The 19068-nt window shown below is 34.6% G+C and overlaps 1 protein-coding gene and 2 pseudogenes across 4 annotated transcripts in view; 2 read left to right on the top strand and 1 right to left on the bottom strand.

The window, feature by feature from the left end:
* The window catches only part of LOC130682349 (metallothionein-1A-like), a 64946-nt gene extending 52274 nt beyond the window's left edge, over positions 1–12672 (top strand). For 3 of the 4 annotated variants that reach the window (XM_057496727.1, XM_057496730.1, XM_057496728.1), the window contains one exon: positions 10682–12672. In XM_057496727.1, coding sequence (XP_057352710.1) covers positions 10851–11036 — 186 coding nt within the window. In that variant the 5' untranslated portion in view covers positions 10682–10850 and the 3' untranslated portion in view covers positions 11037–12672. Of the gene's footprint in view, positions 1–9353; positions 9370–10681 lie in introns of those variants that run through there. The other variant, XM_057496729.1, reaches the window with a different exon arrangement.
* The window catches only part of LOC130682351 (centrosomal protein of 290 kDa-like), a 35896-nt pseudogene that overhangs the window by 9986 nt on the left and 6842 nt on the right, over positions 1–19068 (bottom strand).
* LOC130682348 (non-histone chromosomal protein HMG-14-like) lies at positions 62–947 on the top strand (annotated as a pseudogene).

Below are 19068 nucleotides of genomic sequence, written 5' to 3'. Positions count from 1 at the left end.
GATAAGTAAACACTATGCTAAAAAAGGGAACATTTTTCCTTAGAAAAATATGAGAAAATTGGAGAGCTCTAGAGAAATTCAAACCAAAATAAATAAGTTAGAATATAAAACTTGCAGGGAGATACGGTAATGGGGTTTGTTTAAATTAAAAAGAAAACAATGTCAAGCCGGTTCTCCCACCGCCCGCGCGGCGGGCCGCAGCAGCTCGGGCGGCGGGAGGAGCGGCAGCGGCCAGGCGGCCCAGCTTCGCGAAGGCTCTTGGCGCGCCGCGGCCCGCAGGCACCCGGCACGCGCCCGCCGCGCCTCCACGATGCCCAAGAGGACGGTCAGCTCCGCCGAGGGCGCGGCGAAGGAGGAGCCCAAGACGAGGTCGGCCAGCTTGTCAGCTAAACCTGCTCCTGCAAAAAGTGGAAACGAAGCCAAAAAAGGCGGCAGGAAAGGATAAATCTTCAGACAAGAAAGTGCAAACAAAAGGGAAAAGGGGAGCAAAGGGAAAGCAGGCCGAAGTGGCTGACCAGGAAGCTAAAGAAGATTTACCCGCAGAAAACGGAGAAACTAAAAATGAGAGTCCAGCCTCTGATGAAGCAGGAGAGAAAGGAGCCAAGTCAGATTACTATCATATGCCATGTCTTATCAGTGGTCCCTGTCTCCCTTCTTGTACAATCCAGAGGAATATTTTTATCAACTATTTTGTAAATGGCAAGTTTTTTAGTAGCTCTAGAAACATTTTTAAGAAGGAGGGGATCCCACCTCATCCCATTTTTTAAGTGTAAATGCTTTTTTTTAAGAGGTGAAATTTGCTGGTTGTTTATTTTTTGGTACAACCAGAAAATAGTGGGGTATTGAATATGGGAGGCTTTGATTGTCTTGGGTGTCAGCTTAACATTCCATAATGGGGGTAGTTTTTATATTCTGTAATATAAACATAAACTAAATGGCAATTTGGAGTCAGTTGTGCATTTAATATATCTTGAACATTTTAAATTACTTCTACTCCTGTGTTATCTCTGGTAGGTTTCCTAAAGAAAACCACTCCTTGATCTTGGCTCTCCTGTGAGAATTGTGTGCACTGTGTAACATCTTTGGTCTTGGCAGTCCAGTTTTCCTAGTAACCTTGTTAATGTGCTGTGAAAGATTAAAAATCTGCATACGTAGTGCATATGATAAGAAGTTGTGAATTAGTGAAACTGATGTAACAGCATATCAATATTTGAAGATACGGTACTTGATATCCTATTAAGGAAAACTTGCCTCCAAAGTTTAAGCTGGAAAGTCACTGGAATAACTGTTGAGTGAAAAATCACAATTACATGATTTTCTAGATATTTGGTATGTACATTAAGAATTGTGTTCAAATTTAGATGTCTGTGTACTGACCCTCAAATAAAACCTCAATTCTAAAAGAAAAAAAAAAAAAAACAATGTCAAGTAGGACTTAACAATGTCCACACAAATAATGCTTCCGTATGTACTCATAATGACTAAACTGATTTATAGTGGCTTTTCCAGTCCAAAAATAAAGTATGACTTATCTATTAGGATTTTATTATGCCTCATTCCCACATTCCACCCACAAATTCATATGTTGAAGTCCTAACCACCAGTACCTCCAATGTGACTTTATTTGGAAATAGAGCCTTTTTAAAGATTTTAAACCAAATTAAAATAAGATGATTACGGTGGGTCCTAATCCAGTATGCCTGGTATTCTTACGCAAGAGAAAAACTTGGACATGGAGGCAGCTTGGAGGGGAGACAATGTGAAGAGAAAGGGAGAAGGTGCCCATCTACACGCCAAGGAGAAGGCTTTAGAACCTTCCTTCAGAGGTTAAAGAAATAATCCCGTCCAGTACCTTGATTCTGGACTTTTGGCTTTCAGAACTGTGAGAATATATTTCTGTTGTTTAAACCACTGTATCTATGGCGCTTTGTTATGATGACCTAGTAAACTAATACACAAGCCTGCAACAATCACTGCCTCAATCCCTTCCTCCAGAAAGCTTTTCCTCCTTCCTTGAATGAAAATAATCACTCCCGCTTCTGAAATCCAGTAACATTCAGATTATTATTTATGTTCAATTTTATTTCTCATTTTAAACTATAGGTTATTTGAAAGGGAAATCTGTGCTTGATTACTTTTTCTGTAAAGTGGGTAGAAGACACCTACCTCATAAGATTGTTATGAACAACAGATGAAGTAATTTAGTGAAAGCACACAGCACAGATTAAGTTTTTTCTCCCCCGTCCCTTTCTCTCTCTACTGGCTTGGGTAGTAACTCCAGACATTATAGTTTTAAAAATACAAAATCAAACAAATACATCTTTTTATACATGCTCTACAACATCTTTTTAATTAGCAGTAGGTTAAATATTGTACATTCTGATATAGGTAAAAAAATTAAAGAAATTAGAAAATAGGACATTAAGAAATAAAGATATTCTGGGCTATTTGATTCTGACTCAAGGGAATGTAACAGAACACTGTTAGAAGCACTGTACGCATCCACCCAATTTCTATGTGTTTGAGGGAATGTGTGTGCATATGCACACACCCAGTAGCAAGAAAAGGATGTGCTGGTATCTGTAAACCGCAGGAATATGTCCCTACTTATTCTGTCAAATCACCTCAAAATACATTCCGATTCTTCTACAATTAGGTTAATGCTGAGCAAACTATGCCACCTGTAAGGTCCTCAGTTTTTGCATCTTACAAATGAAGCCACAAGAAGGAACAGTTTTTAAGATCTCTTCAGACATGGAAATCTGTAATTTCCTGTCTCTGAGCTCTTCTGTCTTTCCCACATCTCTTCTGTACATGGTAGCTACCTAATTTAACAAAAAAATGGTAAATACCTGAGTACTACTGATGGATCGACATAAATTATATTAAATATCACTTACAGAAGAGCGTAATTGTGATGAGCTCACATAAGGGTATTTTTTTTAACACAGTTCTCCTCCCACAAATATGGGTGCCGTTATTATGTAAGTAAATATGGATCATCCGTCCCCCCTTAGTCTCATCAAACAAAACTAGAAGTATTAGTTGAGATTGTCCAAATTTCTGGAAAATGAATTCTAATAAAACTACCTATGAAGTAATAAGAATAAAATTCTTAAATAATGAATTTTATGAGAATTTTACATAAGTGGAATCCTGGTACATAAGTGGAATCCTGTTAAAAGGTAGAAATTAAATTCTTAGTGGATGGGTGTTAACAATAACACACGGTGAAAGTCTCAAATTTTCAATTACTGATTATCAAGTGAAAAACACTATGAACTGGGATAAATAAATGAAATAAGAATTAAGTCACTTTCATCCACCTTCTCTTAACTTTTAAATGTTTGATTTTAGTTGATGTTTTTAGGACTTAGGTGACTGGAATGTGTAAGTAGAAAGGATAAATAAAAAAGAAGATAACTACTATTTTATTTGAATTGGGGAAAACTTGTCTTCTTCTGTCCTGCAAGGTAAACAGACCAAAAATAGTGTATTGATGGAATGTCCATGAGGAACTGTTAAGTCAGACCTGCAGTTAAATTCTGGCTATGCGTCTTCTTGATCACTAGAGATTTTACTTACTCTCCAAGCTTCCCACGTAAATCAGGGTACTGTGAAAATTAGACTTAGGTACATATTCTAACACAGCATAGATAGCAACCCATGCAAGCTCCTTTTTCTCAATATAAATAAGATATCCATTACAAGGCAAAAAGATGAACAGTTTATTTTAGAATGTCCCACAGTATCACAACATGTTTTCACTGAAATTTTATCTGTAGTGAGATTTTATAGATGAGGTAGGAATTTCTCTAGCAAAACCAACACCTCTAACGTGCCCTATTTTTGTTATTGTTATCTAATCTAGTACTTTTTAGGTGAGTACCAAGGGTAAAACACTACTAAAATGAATAAGGAAATGTATAAGCATAAATTTTGTAGGAACTAGTCAAATATGAGGGCTTAATAAAAGATGAAGTTTCAATAGTTCATACTTTTTACAAATTCTGCACAGTTTATCTCCATTTGCACCATACGTATATACTACTGGCTGTAAGAAGACTCTGCTAACAAAGAAGCAAAGGACTGCCGTGCACTCACACTGCTTCGCTGGACTGGCGTGTGAGCTTCAGAATCTGCCTGTGCCTCCCGCTCAGCCCACCAGTCACCGCAGCAGCAAGTGTGGCTTGTTGTAGAATCACGGTGATCCTGCCCAGGAGGTCATTCTCGATCCCCGTGGCAGTTGTGACTCACACCTTCAGCTGTGTCCCCTTCCCTTTCTCTTTCTTGCCTAGCTCTTTCTCCTCCTTGTCCTTATGTTCCTGTTATTTTTACAAGTCTTGATTATTTTCTCAATTTCAGGATTTGGTTCATTTTCAAATTTGGAGTTAAAATCTGCCCCAGTATCACTTGTTGACCTAAATGGACTTGATTTTTTGTTTGGTCTTGCCTCAGATTTATCTAACTCAGTGGGACCTACACTATCTTCTGCTTTGTGTTTTTCCTCATTACTGTGACAACGGAGACTATTTCTAGATGTCTGATGATATAAGTTGTCATTGGCATCTATTCCCTTCCCATATTTTAATTCTGAACACACTTATGGGTTTTGTTTGTTTCCATGTAAAGTGTTCTTTTTGTGAAAAACATTATGCCTGTATTTATAATACTGGTAGCAAGGGTACAAAGAGTTGTGTTACATAACAGATTCTGCTTGAAGCAGAGGAAAGAAATATGAAAAGATAAAAGGAAAAAGACAAAACTATACACGCTCAATGTTTTAAAGTAAGACATACCAAACAATTCTACATAATGATTCTTTATAAAGAAAAACTAGAAACATGTCACGTTTGAATGGGAACAATGCTCTATTTTCTTTTTTTATCTAATTTTATGTTCTTACCACAGCAAAACTTATGATAACTACACTTAAAATCTTCAGAAATCATTTGTAATGAAGTTTTATGCAAAAGCAAAACAATCAAGTTTACTATTCACTGTTGTTATGTAAGAAGAATTAAAGAAGTCAACATATATTACTACCTGGTAAAAATAAAAGTTGAGTTTACTGCATTAACATTAATGAAAGGGATCAAATGTTTGTGACCAGATAAAGGCAGAAGTTGATTTTACTTCTGAGCTTAAAAATGAAAAAAAAAAAAAAAAAAAAAGATGTACACTTACTGAAGGCCTAGAATATGCATCCTTTGAAAACTGTTTTTCTAAAGCATGGAGTTTTTCTTCTATGACAGAATCTCGAGGAAGAGCTTGGTGAGTCCTAGAAAATAAACAACCACAGACTCTTTACTAGTCAAACTTCAAATTTCACTGTTTTTACTATATTAAAATATAGGAAAGAAAGAAAACACAATGTATTTATTAACACTCTATTTTAAATTTTCTAAAACTTACAAACTTTATAAAAATAGGACATGACTATTTATATTATAAAATGACCCTCTACAGAGGATTCACTGCAGGACTCTCTTGAATTAGGAGTAAACAAGTAAATTTTGGTTTACATTAACATTTTGAAAAAACATGCATCTAATCTATTTGTATGGAATTGTGTAAGATCTGAATTAAACATCAGTGTTTTTAAAACATGTAATAATTCCATATAATCCATGTGCTTCTCAAGCTTCTCAGAAAGTTCAAGTTCTTAGTGGTGACATAATCTGTCACTTCAAGTCTGTGGTCATCTGTGTGACCTACAAGGCCCTGCACATCACTATTCAACCTAATTATGCCAGAGTCTACCTTTATTGAGGCAATTAAATTCACTCTTACCCACACATGAAAGATTCACCCTTGCCTCTACATCTCTGCTAGGGGTTCTCTTTCTGGAAATGTCCTTCTTCCCTTTAACATCTAGATCTGATTCTTAAAGTTTAAAAATTTACACTTGAACTGAGAGAGAAGATAAGTTCAATCTCTTCTATTAAGTCTTCTCCAAATACTTCAACCCATATAGACTCACATTAGAAAAAAAGAGCAAGTAAACCTCTAAAATCATTAGGACTGCAAACTAAAGAATTTTGATCCTTGTGAAAATTGCAAAGCGTTCAGTTTTGTTTTCAATATATGTTTAGATCAAGAAAAATCAGGAAGGGAAGGAGCCACTACTGGGATCAGATAGCAACTATGAATAGATATCAAAAGAAAGACAAATTCTTCAATCACTTCTTTCTTCATCAAGGAAAATTCTGAAGGATTTAAGGAACAAGGACTTAGAAGGAAAAGAGACGGAATGTAGTTTAGAAGCTCATGAGTGTTCCTTTAAAGGAATTCAACTACATATTCTCACATTACATTAACACTGACACAAATATAGACTTTAATTGAGAAGCACTAATGGTAATTTTTGAAGATTAATATAAAGGAAAAAAGTGTGATAAATTTTAAATAGTAAATATCTTCATGTCCAACATTATATGTAGGTACCAGACTTTGACAGTAATCATTAACATGATCCCAAACTTCATAAGCACACAGAAGAGGAAGTAACATTATAAAAAAGTAATCTAAATTCATCTTGGAAGAAATGAGTGAAACAAAATTATAAATAGTTTTAATTATTGTTACTAGTTCTGATTTTATTTTGCATTGCATGACAGTGATTATAAGAAAAGACATAGCTTGTAAAGAGACAGAAAAACAACACAAAATCTCAGAGGCTCTGCTAAAGTAACATGGTGGGGAGGAGAGGTGGTTCTGGTTCTAGGTACAGTGGAGTGAACACTTCCAATCCTGTATCTCACAAATGCATGGAGCAGCTATTTGAGGACTGTGAAGAGTAAATATTTTAGACTAGGAAAGAATACCAGAATGTGAAGTATGAGCAAACAGGTGGCGAATGTCCTCTGGTATTTTTTGGCCTGAACACAGACAGCACTGCTGGAAATCTGAAAGTGAGTGTTAGCACCAAGGGAGAGAGCTCCAAGGAATCCATAAAGTTGAGTAAGGAGAAGTGGCACTTACAATACAAAGTGCAAAAATCCCTTCTTTTTTCCTCTCTGATTGGTAGAGCTGTGATCGTTAGGAGGCAGAGCAAAAGTAGCCGCCGCTCCCCCCACTGCCCCCACATCCCCTTTCTGCCCTCTGCTGCTTGCTTGGCTGCAGGGCTGTGTGCAATTGCTGAAGTGCACGGGATAGGGTAACTAAAGCTCCGATTTGATTCGAAGTACCAAAAGCCGAAGCCCTAGGGAAACGAAGCATCAGGGAGACGGCAAAAAGGGAGAAGCTCAAGAAAGGAACCTTACGGAGTTGGTTACAAACCTCTGGACTCACCCTTGGGCTGAGCATGTATGGATCTGATCCTAATCAGAGTACCAAAGACTCTTGAGAACTGAGCCAACACACAGAGGGCGGCTCTCGTGCCGCCGGCTGTCACCGGGAAGGAGCACAGCCAGATCCAAAGAGCGCTGTCAAGGTTTTGAAAACAGAACTGATGTTGGAACCACAGATCTCAGATAGCAAGTTAGAACTTGAGACCTGAACCTGTCCGGACCACCCCTCTGCTAAAACAAAGATATCTACATTTCCCACAGCATTTAACCAAGACCCCTCTCGTGACATAATATTCAAAAGTTCAAGAATACAATCCAAAATTGTATACAAAAACCCAGGAACATCTCAACTCCCACGGCAAAAGACAAGCAACAGACCACAAACTTAACACGATTATGCGATTATGTCAGTTTCTATGGGTCAACCAGTTCCTTCATTATAATGGATAGCGTATTTCCGTGTAATAGCTTACCTCATATACGATACATCGTTTTCTAAGTCAAAATTTCTCTTTTTAATTCTTCCAACTCTTTTTCTGACTCCAAAGCTCGCACTCCCATAACTTGGTCAACAGTAATACCAGTTGTTTTTAGTTTCTTCTGTAAAGTAAGTTTCTCTTTATCAGCTCTGTGAGACAGAATCATGAAAATACACCATTCATTGTTTGGCATATTCAATTTATTAAACTGCTGCTTACTCACAACAAGACCAATATGCAAAAAATTGGGTCCTTCTGTATTTGCTATGAGCTAACATATTTCAAAATTTTACAAAACTCCATTTATAAGTTGTTAAGATATATTTAAAACACATTTTAAAGAAAAAAATGAATCATAGATAATATATAATTAAAGCTAAGAAATTTCTCATACTATCAAGTATAATAAAACAATTTAACTTCCAAGTCAATTAAAGACTTTATACATAGGCTTACATTAAATAAACTCACTTAGCAAAAAGATCCTTCAAAGTATTCAACTGCTTTGTTAGAGTACAGACTTCCCCCTCTTTCTCTTTTAACTTGTTTCAAATTCCCTCTATTTTGGCTTGCCATTTTTTACCTTCTTCCCACCTAATTAATTCTTCTCTAGCACTCTGTAAACAATAACAAAGGAGGGAGAAAATTACCAATATTATTTTCATTTTAAATCTATCAACTATAATTTACTAGACAATGGTAAACCAACACTTCCTAGAGAATATGTAAATATATTCATTTTGCTATGGAACTTAGCTTAAGGATTCTGTATTTTATAACTTGATAGAAGAAATTCTGGGGAACAGATCACACTAACATTAATGCCCTTAGGAATCTCTAAATAAAGGTTCTAATACAGGCGATCATGACTAAAGTAAGCTTCAGACAAAGAATAGGTATGTATAGATAAACCAGTTTTGTCACCATATAGCATCACAGCCCCTTCAAATCTCAATGAGCATTACTTCTCTTATTCAACAGATATTTGTTTAGTACTAACCATATGTCAGGTACTACTCTAGGCACCAGGAACAGAAGCAATGAATAAACCAGACAGAAACCCCTATCTACATGGATATTACAGTCTAGTTTTTGTTGGTTGGATGAGCAGAAGGAAGTAAAATATAGACAAAAAACAAGAAAATTAATTTTGGTATGTTTGCTGGTGGTAAGTGCTAAACAAACAAAGCAGAGAAGGGAATTAGTAGGTGTAGTGGTCCCAGTTCATTGTAATTGAGATGAAGTCACCAAGAAAAATCCATATAACGCAGAACAGTCCCATGTGCTGAACCTTCAAATGTTCTCCTGGACATTCATGTAACTAAAAAGTCTGTTCAGTTATCTGAGCAAATAACTTATCTTCATTCCACAAACCAATTTTTTAATGGCTTACTATATACTGCATTTTCAAGGAATGAAACAGCCTTATAGAAGGAAAGACTGTCGAGATCATTTTGCTAAAAACCATACCAACCACTGCGTACCATTTTGGAGATGAAATTACAACTGGCAATGGCATTGTGACACACTAGCTGCCAGCAGCGTGCATTCGTGTCAGTCTGCACTGCAGCTCTGAATTCACATGATCATGCATAAAGGTACATGCACATGCCTACTTCATTGTGTTTTCTAGTGTAGTATGCCACAGCATTTTCATGCAGAAATAAGAAAAAACATATGAGTATATTTATTATTTTTACAAGTTATTTTCCTTTTATTTTTCTCTTATTTCATTAAGGTTATTTCAAACAATATTTTTGAAATTATGCATGTAATGTTTATATTAACCATGAATTTCATGGGGAATAGGAAAGAGGATATTATGAAACACTGTATTTACTCTAAATAAGGCAATGTCGGGGCTGAAAGGGTTAAAAGCCAGAGCTTAAAGTCATTTGCCCAACTCAAATAACTTGCCCTATCAAAACTATCTTCTCCAATTCTGGCCAACTTTTTGACCTTATTTATTTAGTTCAGCTAACAAGTAGCCTTTAAAAATATATAAAAACTTAAGTGTTTGAAAGTTATTAACTTCTTTTTTCCCAAAATATACAAAAGGAATTTTATGAACTTCCAGAAATGTAACTATTAATTGGGGTCATAAGGTATGTAAGTAAATATTCTGTGGCATGGAATGCTTTGCAGGGGGTGGGCAATTCTGTCTCATCTGACATTGCCGTCTGCAGAAAGACTGATGGAAGCAAGGCTGAAATAATTTTAAAATGAACAATAAGAAATAACAGGCAAATGTCAAAGATCTGTTATAGACTGGGGAAGAGAAAGGGAGAAGGGGAATGGAGAGAAGTTCTCTTCTCATATTTTCTGTACCAATAGCCTCCTCCATAGAGATATTAAAATGTTATTGTATTTAAAATTTTTCATTCATTCGAAAAATACTGAACATCTACTACATGCCAGGCACTAAGGATACAAAAATAAACAAAACAGGTAAGTTTCCTGCCGTCAAAGATTTTGTCCAAAAGATGAATACGTAAATAAGTAAATGTTAGTATGTGAGACAGTAATCAAGACTATGGAAAAAGTATAGAAGCATAAGAAAAAGGAATGCAGGGCCTGGGGGTGGGTTTTTTTAAATCTCATGTAGACAGGCTACAAATATTGTTTACAGAGAAAAAAGTTGGTGAAATTTCAATATGAAAGCATCTTTGAGTATAGAAACATTCATAAATTAGAAATGCCCAGCACCTTAAAAACTGCATATTCTTACTAGATTCCTATATACAGAATTTAATTTTAGTATTGTTCTTTGTGTTCTTTTTTCTAATTAGTAATAATACTGTACAGTGATATGGATTTGATGGCCTACAAAAGACTTTCACATTATTTCATTCGACTGTCAAAATGATTTTGAGAAGTTGGCAATGCAAATGGTATTATTTTTATTTTAAGGAGAAATACACTGAAGTACAGAAGTCAGGAGTCCAGGCAAGGCCACAACGCTATTGAGGTATTCTGATAGCCATCGGGTTAGGAATTGCTGTCCGACAATGAGGCCTATGTCCGACTAGGGAGGCAGTGAAGAAAGCAATCGGGATGAGTAAGGACACCTCGGCTCGAAATGGACCCCAACTACTCCCACCCCACTGGTGGCTCCTGCACCTGTGCTGGCTCCTGCAAATGCAAAGAGTGCAAATGCACCTCCTGCAAGAAGAGCTGCTGTTCCTGCTGTCCTGCGGGTTGTGCCAACTGTGCCCAGGGCGGCATCTGCAACGGGGTGTCAGACAAGTGCAGCTGCTGTGCCTGACGCGGGGGAGAGCCTGCTCCCCATGAGAACAGAGCAGCGTGAATCAGCCTGTATTGTAAGAATATTTTAGTGCACACCAACCTGTTTTCTACATTACAGTTTGTATGAAATAGTGAATCATAATAAATGTTGTTGACTATAAAAAAAAAAAAAGAGTAAGGACATTGTGATCTTGCAATTTTCACCAGCAAAGTCTGTGACAGCAATGTGTTGGGGTTCTACTTAAATAAATGTGAGCATTTTAATCAAAATTATACTGACCTTGATCAATTTTCATAGGGAAAGGATATTTTGAATATAGTCTATTATGACATTTTAATCCCTTTATCTGTTTATTCTTCATTGCCATTAAAGATAGTTAATTTTCTTTTCTATTTCATGTTTATTTTAGATATTAAATATTTTATGGGTAAATTTTAGGATCAATTCTTTTCTTAACCATAGATCCTCCACTGCAATTTTCTTCAGGGGCAAACATTACTATTAACACCAATATTTTCCAGGTCACTTTTGGTATTCACTACAAGATAAATATTTTGTTTATTATTTACAACAAATTTAATTGTATGAAGTTTAGCTAATTTTAGGGTTTTGGGGAGCTGATTATTTTTATCAGCAATATCTTTTAGAAACAGTTTGTTTATATGAAAATTTTTTTCTCACATTATAGAATCAATCAATGAGTGGGTTGATTATTATTATTGCAAAATCTGTATATATTCCAAATCATTTTGTTACCCTGAAATAACAGACCAGTTTATTGAAGGATAAAAAGGACACATTTTTTAAAAAAAGGACACATTTGGGTCAAGGTAGAAGACTAAAAATGCCCAGCTTTCTTTCTCAAAGATTGAAAGCACCAATCTATGTGAACAATTACGTTGGGGAGAAGTTCGATATGTAAGGTATGAAGGTTTGGAGGTGCTGTGATGTCAGGGAGAGGACACGGACATACTGTAGTATCTCTGAATGACAGTTGTGTTATAGGTACCTCCTCAAGTAGACTGAATTCCTAAAGGACAGAAATTTATCTTAGACTTCTCTACATTATCCAGTACCAGGTATAGTATGTAGTAGGTCCTCAAAAATTATCTGCTTATCAATTACACGTTTAACTTAGTCTTTCACTACCTTAAACATATTAATCAATATGTTTCCTCACATACCTTTTCTTTTATAGGTTTTAGTTCTACTTTATCCACCTTTCTTTCCAGTAGACTTTCTAGATTTTTAATTTTCTTTTGGAGTTCTTCAATTAGACTTTGTTTATTATCTATCACAGGTTTGCCCTGAAATATAATATGTATTTTTATACCTTAAGTAAAAAAAAAAAATTAAACAAAATACACAATAAATATGCCAGTTATAGAAGCTTGCTGAGGCTACAGCTAAACCATACTTCCTAAATGACACTATTGATATATAAATATAGCATGATAGCTGCTTCTGCGTTTTAAAGATGCTACTCTGAAGCTACAAATATAATAGAGGTCAAAAAAGAATGAGCTACCTTAATCAAAGTGACTTAAAAGCTAATTTCAGCAAATACTATAAATAAAATTAAGAAATGGAATAAACTACCACCTATGTATTTTCAATCAGACATGATCACAATTAAACACAAAAGTACCTGTAATCCACTGGTCAGTCTCTTAATTTGCCTTTTCAGTTCATCATTCTCTTGATCAATTCCATCTTTCTCTGTAAGCATTTTATTATAGACTTTTTGTTTTTTTGTCAGTTCATTGGTTAAGTCATTCAAATTATCAGTGAATTTTCTCTGTTTTTACTTGCTTTAAGGGCTTCTTTCAATTTTAAAAGATTTTCACTTAAGTCTTCAATTTGTGACTAATGAAAGATAAATATTTAATTTATGAATCTTCAAATATCAAGGATAAAAGCAATATAATACAGAACATATACCATTAATACTTTCAATCCAAGAATGTTTCAATCTAATTTTTTTAAGAACACAAGGAAAAAACTGCACATGTTATATATATTTTTCCATCTTCATTTCAAATGAACCAAGTCTACTTGAAGTAAACAAAACAAGAAACAGGCTAAAGCAATTCATCTTCAACAAATAATCAGAAACAAAATTTTACCAAATTAGCAAATGTTTCATTATGCCTGATTTAATTTTTAGTAAAGAAACAAGTACATTTCGGTGTACAAGGCAATGTTTTACACACTACAAAGCATAAGAGTGGCATTAAACAAAATGTCTGACTTGAAGTAGTTTCTAACCTACTTTTCAAAGACAAGAACTTGCAATGCTGAACAGTATACATAAGCCACTAGAAAGGAGTTGCTAGTTGTCCTATACAGTAAAGTGAAGGGAATGATAGCACTTAAAATATATGTTGTTGCATAAATTATTACCGGCCTAAAGCATTACTAATAACACTCAAGGGAAATTAGTAGTATTATAATGTAGTTAGAAGAAAAACATAAATTGTCCTGGAGAAGTCAGAAAAAAACTTCAAGAAAAAGGACCTGAGAAATATGAAGAATTCAACAGAAGACATTTCAGGCAAAGAGAAAGGTGTTAGAGACATCAACAAAGGGCTATTTGTATTAACATATTATTAAGTAAATAGAGTTTTCCTGTCAACTATGCTCATAAGCTTGATGGGTACAATGCAAGACTTAAAAAAATCTAAGTAAAACCCAGTCTCTAGACAGTTTAATGGTGCTGAAAGGCATGTACAAAGAAAATAAGAGCAAATGAAAATTATAAATAAAATAAAACATATAGAAAGCAAATTTTTTATTTCCTGCATAATATATGAAACTTTGTGTAAACAAATTTGAAAATCATTATGAAATACACGTTTTATAAAAAAACATTTTAATCGCCAAATCTAATGATCAGGTTAGAAAATTATAAAATGCATTGCCAAAAAGTAAAGAACTTCCAAAAAAAAAGGCTTTAGAGTCACCAATATGTCAAGAGCTACATGATTTCCATAAACTATTTTGGGGTGGGGGGAAAGGAAAGCTAATTAACATTATGGGCAAGCAAAAATTAGAAAATTCTGATAAGACTAAAGAAATAAAAAACTACACATCTATCTCACTTTTTAACATATAAGTAAAAATCCTATATATGTTTCTTAAATTTAATTCTATTAGGAAGAGTAGCTTATCATGGCCTATCCTTTGCTAATCTTCAAGGTGATAATCAGTGCCTAAATTCAATAAAGATAGCTATTGTTCAAAAGTGTGTGAATATGTGTGTATCTCTCTACCAATAATTCATCAGAATATTCATTATCAGAATTATTACATATCAAAGGGGATTCTCTGCATGGTAATTGTCAGAAATTTTGTTATAGTAATGCCTGTGCTCACCTTTAGCTCTTTAGTATGTCAATCAACAATTTGTTGAACATTAAGATTTGCCTCTTTCTGAGAAGTTGCAAAAATAATACGTTCCTCAGCTGCCACTGTCATTTCTGCCCGGAGTTCCAAAAGTGCTCGACTAAGTGCCTAAAAATTACAACATACATACATTAAAAAAAAAAAGTTGGTATTTTATATGAGCAATATGTAATACAAAAAAACAACTCATGCTTTATTACTTTTAACTATTTTCCTAAAATACCATGTGCTTAATCAGGTGTAACTTACAAACCACCCAACCCTTTCAAATGAATCTCCTTTACTAATTGCACTCAATTCTTTCCAAATTGAATGTGACAGTTCAAGATCTTGATAATAGTAACTCAGCATCAAATCAAACAATTTGCAATTCAGAAAACAGGTATGTTTTATTTACAAATATCCAAGTTTAACTATTTATCAGAATTTCTCAGTATAATTGAATTTAAGTAGACAATGAAAGTTATAGGATTGGAAAAGGCTTAAAATTTGCCAATAAACATGAGCCAGCACAGAGAAAATAGAAGCACTTCTTAAAACAATTGTGTATATTAACACTGAGAGAAATTTAAAAAACTAATAAATCAGAAATGCCACTGACAAACTCCTCATCAAACTATCTCTGTGACTTGCTTCTTAAATCTTTCCTTCCCACTGTCCTATCTCCCTCTTAATACCCCAAATTGCTCAAAATTGTTCAATTATTCAGATTGTTCAAAATAGCCGTAGTATCGTAAGACCTCAGTAGAAAAGAGGGGAAAGATAGAGTTAAGATTTTCCCTTATTTCCTACAGACAACCCACAAATCAGACTGATGACAACACAAAAAGGTAAATTGGACTACACATTTAAAATCACCACCAATAGGGCTATTTAAACTAATTATCTTGAGACCTCGCTTGACAGCATGAAGTAAGACTCATACTTTTCATTAAAGCAGACAGATACACTATCATCTGTTTCATGTCTTCTCTTAAGAGCCATCTCCCACACGTTATTTCCAAAATGTTGTTAGTTTTCTAATGTTACTTACTTTTTGCTGTTTCTCTTTCAAGGCTAACTCTTGAGTCGATCTACCAGATTTCGCATTGTGGTTGTTGGAGCTCTGGGATTTGCTTCTTTTTGAGCCTGAAGTTCAGATTTTAAACTCTGTGACTCCTTTTGTGACTGGGACAGAAGACACCTTAAGTCCTCTACTGCTCCTTTCACTTTTTTCACTTCCTCTGCACGGTTTTCTTGGAGCCTAATAGAAGAAAACATTTGGATCTGATAGACTGGTTCCTCCAATTAACACTTTGACTGATATAAATTTTATGAAGAGCAAATGCTTGGTCCTAAATATTCTTCCAAACTAAGTCTTGATCCAAATCCAAAAGAACAATTCATTATTCACTTAGCTTTCTTAAACTTACATAAAATAACTTTTTTTCCCTCTAGTTTCTGTCTCCTATTTTTTGGCAATAATTGCATCAAGTAATTTTGTGACTCTAGACAAACAACACAGAGAATGAACAAAACATAGCACTTTAACTACTGCCTCCAGCAAGACGTGACTTCCTCTACATCATGGTTTCTCAACCCCAAAACTATTGTCATTTTTGACTGGATAATTCTTTGTGGGGAGGGCTGTCCTGTGCACTGACAGGTTTAGCAGCCTCCCTTGCTTCTACCCATGTGCCAGCAGCACCCCCTAGTGGTGACCATCAAAAATGTTTCCAGACATTGCCAGAGGTCCCCAGGGGAGGAGTGCAAAACTCCCTCTTGAGAACTACCACCCCATAGGGCCGTGATGCAGACAAAACGTAAACTCCCGCAGAAGTCACATGAATTACTAGTTTGCTTATGGTCCCAAAGTCATTAGAATTTTATCTATAAGTAATAGATGTCTCTATACATATGGAAATGGATATATTATCAGCTTTAGTTAGTAAGTCTGATACATTGAATTATATCCAGTTCACTGTGTATATAGACACTACATTAATAAGGTTATCAATATGGAGATTCTGAGACTTGTTGCTTACAGTGAAAACGTGTCACTTTAATCATCCAATTGGAAAATATAAGGTTTTACTAAATAAAACACAGATCTATAATTTCCAAAGACACATTACAATATGCATACCAATGTGCACACAGAGAATAAAAGTATGATTTTAGGCTAAAATGATCTGGTGAAGTATAAAACAACTACTCAAGTATTTCATGTGGCAATAATTATACATAGCAGGCAATTTCAAAAGATGATTTTTTTTACCTCCAGGAATTAAATTCAAAAGCACAAGCAACTTCTATACTCCAAAACATGACAGAAACTTACGGTACCAAAAGTAACATCTCAGGTATACAGTTAAACAGAATGGGGAAAACTAGATTAAAAAGATAGTATGTTACTGCTAATCCCCTTTTCTTTTAGAAAGTAATTTCTTAGAAGGGGCAGCTTCTTAATAAAGCAAAAATAGTGTTAATTTTGTCTGAGGCATCTTGGGTAAATAATTAAAGGTTCTAATAAGAGCTTCAGAGCTGGAATGGAATTATACAGTCAAGTAGTACCACTTTCTCATTTTTTCAGATAAGAAATAAAAGCTCAGAGAGAGAGTTCTACAAAGACTACATAATACATAACTATAAGCCTACTTTAGGTTTACAATCTGCATTCTGATAAATTCAATGTTGAGAATCTCTAATACAAAGAATGGCTGCTGTGATTTTTACTGGCACATGGTTAATAAAAAAATAGTTGATTTTTCATTCAACAAGTATTTGTTGAACCTCTGTTGTGTGTCAGAACTGTTAAAAGTTGTAGACTATAGTTTTACATTTATATGTTGCCTTATAATTTGCAAAGTATTTTTTCATATACAGTATCATTTGACCTTCATATAACCCCTCTGAAAGACCCAGGGTATGTACCATCATTTCCATTTTACAGATGATGAAGCAAAAGTTTAAATATGTTAAAAACAAAATTCTAGACAAGAATGTAGGTTGATTTTTTAGTTAGATTGACTAGGTTTAAATCATGGCTTACAACCCTGCCCTTAGGCATTTTACTGAGCCTTTCTGTGGCCTAGTTACCTATGTGAAAAATGGGGAGAATAAAATCTATTTAAGCAGTCCTGAGGATAAAATGAAATAATATACATCAACTTTTTAGATCAGTGCACAACACAGCAAATGTATGCATTTATCCTCATTATATCATTATTACCATTTGTCTATTTTTATATTTCTAATACTTACCATAATTTGATATTTTCAAATCTCTGACTTTTAATTCAGTGATTTCTTTTTGTCTCTCTAAATCTTGAAATACTTTTTTTAGTTTGATCAAATTGAGGAGAGAGAGTCATCTTGTTCTGCTACCATCTGTTCCATCTCAGCCAGGCGAATAAAATGCTTGTTAGTAGGAACTGGAGTAGGAGACTGTTTTATTAAATCCTGTAAAATATGAGTAAGTTAGCCACGAGCATATAAAATTCAATGCCATACATACTCCATCATTTTGATTTGGTTCCCTCAAATGATCAAAATATAGTATCTAATCTAAAATTTACTGATTTAATGGGCAATGAAGGCTTAAAGAAGACAGGACACAGAGATCTCATTCTTTGTATTCCCAAAGTACCTCAATGTAGTGGAGGATCAACAAGTGTTGACTGAATTAATGAGTTAAAACTCCACGATGCTAATGTTTGCATGTCTGGAGATGAAAGATAGGCCATTTCACACATAAAGAAGGCAAGGATTTAAAGAGGCAAATGTAACCTGAATTTAGAACAGAAAAAGCAGTTAGATGTAGGTAAACATATAATGAGCAGAATTTGAAAAGGTAGAATGGGGTCAGATCTTGGAAGCCTCTGAGTACATGGCTAAGGTACATGATTTTGTAGGCAGCAGTGAGCTAATAAAGGTTGTAGATATAGGGAAAAGAATGACAAGAGTTGTGTTTTGTAGATTATTCCAGCAACAAAAGGTAGGTGGCTTCTACTACAAAAACAAAAAACAAAATACCCAAGAGTGTTAAATTTTCTATTATATGGTCTCAAAAATCAATAAAGAATTGAATAAAGTTATTAGATCTTACCTGAGCTGTTTGTTTGAATTTACTGAGTGAACTATCAGCCTGTAGTTCTAGTTTATGATGAAGAATATGAAGGTCTTCCTCGTGCTTCTTAACAATTTCTCTTTGCTCCTGTTTTACAGCAAATGAAAACTGTTACCTTAAATTAAGATTTAAATATAGTCACATTCTGAAGATCTTAAATATTTTATTATCTTTAATCTTCCAAGATTCCTATGATTGGAAAGGAACAATTATCTGCCTGTATACATTTACACCAGTATGCATTTCCTCTAGCACATGTTCAAGTTGACAACCTTGATCATGATTTACTTTTAATACTAGAATAATACCAATCGTCTTTTAACTTATTTCTAAAAAATGTTTTAAATGTTTTTTCCCCTTCCCCCCACAAAGTTCTAGCAAATCTGATTTACACTGATGACTAGTGTGATAGATTTCCTTCTTATCTTTGCCTGTCTTTACCTATAAACTCAATTTGATATTTTTCAAAATTATATGGTCTCACCAAGACGGCTTTCCTGGTTTAGTCAGTCCATAAGAGAAAGATACACATACACA

The sequence above is a fragment of the Manis pentadactyla genome, unplaced genomic scaffold (assembly GCF_030020395.1).
Source record: "Manis pentadactyla isolate mManPen7 unplaced genomic scaffold, mManPen7.hap1 scaffold_302, whole genome shotgun sequence".
Classification (NCBI taxonomy): Eukaryota; Metazoa; Chordata; class Mammalia; order Pholidota; family Manidae; genus Manis; species Manis pentadactyla.
Note: the sequence above shows the minus strand (reverse complement) of the source record. Positions and strands in the feature narration are given on the sequence as shown.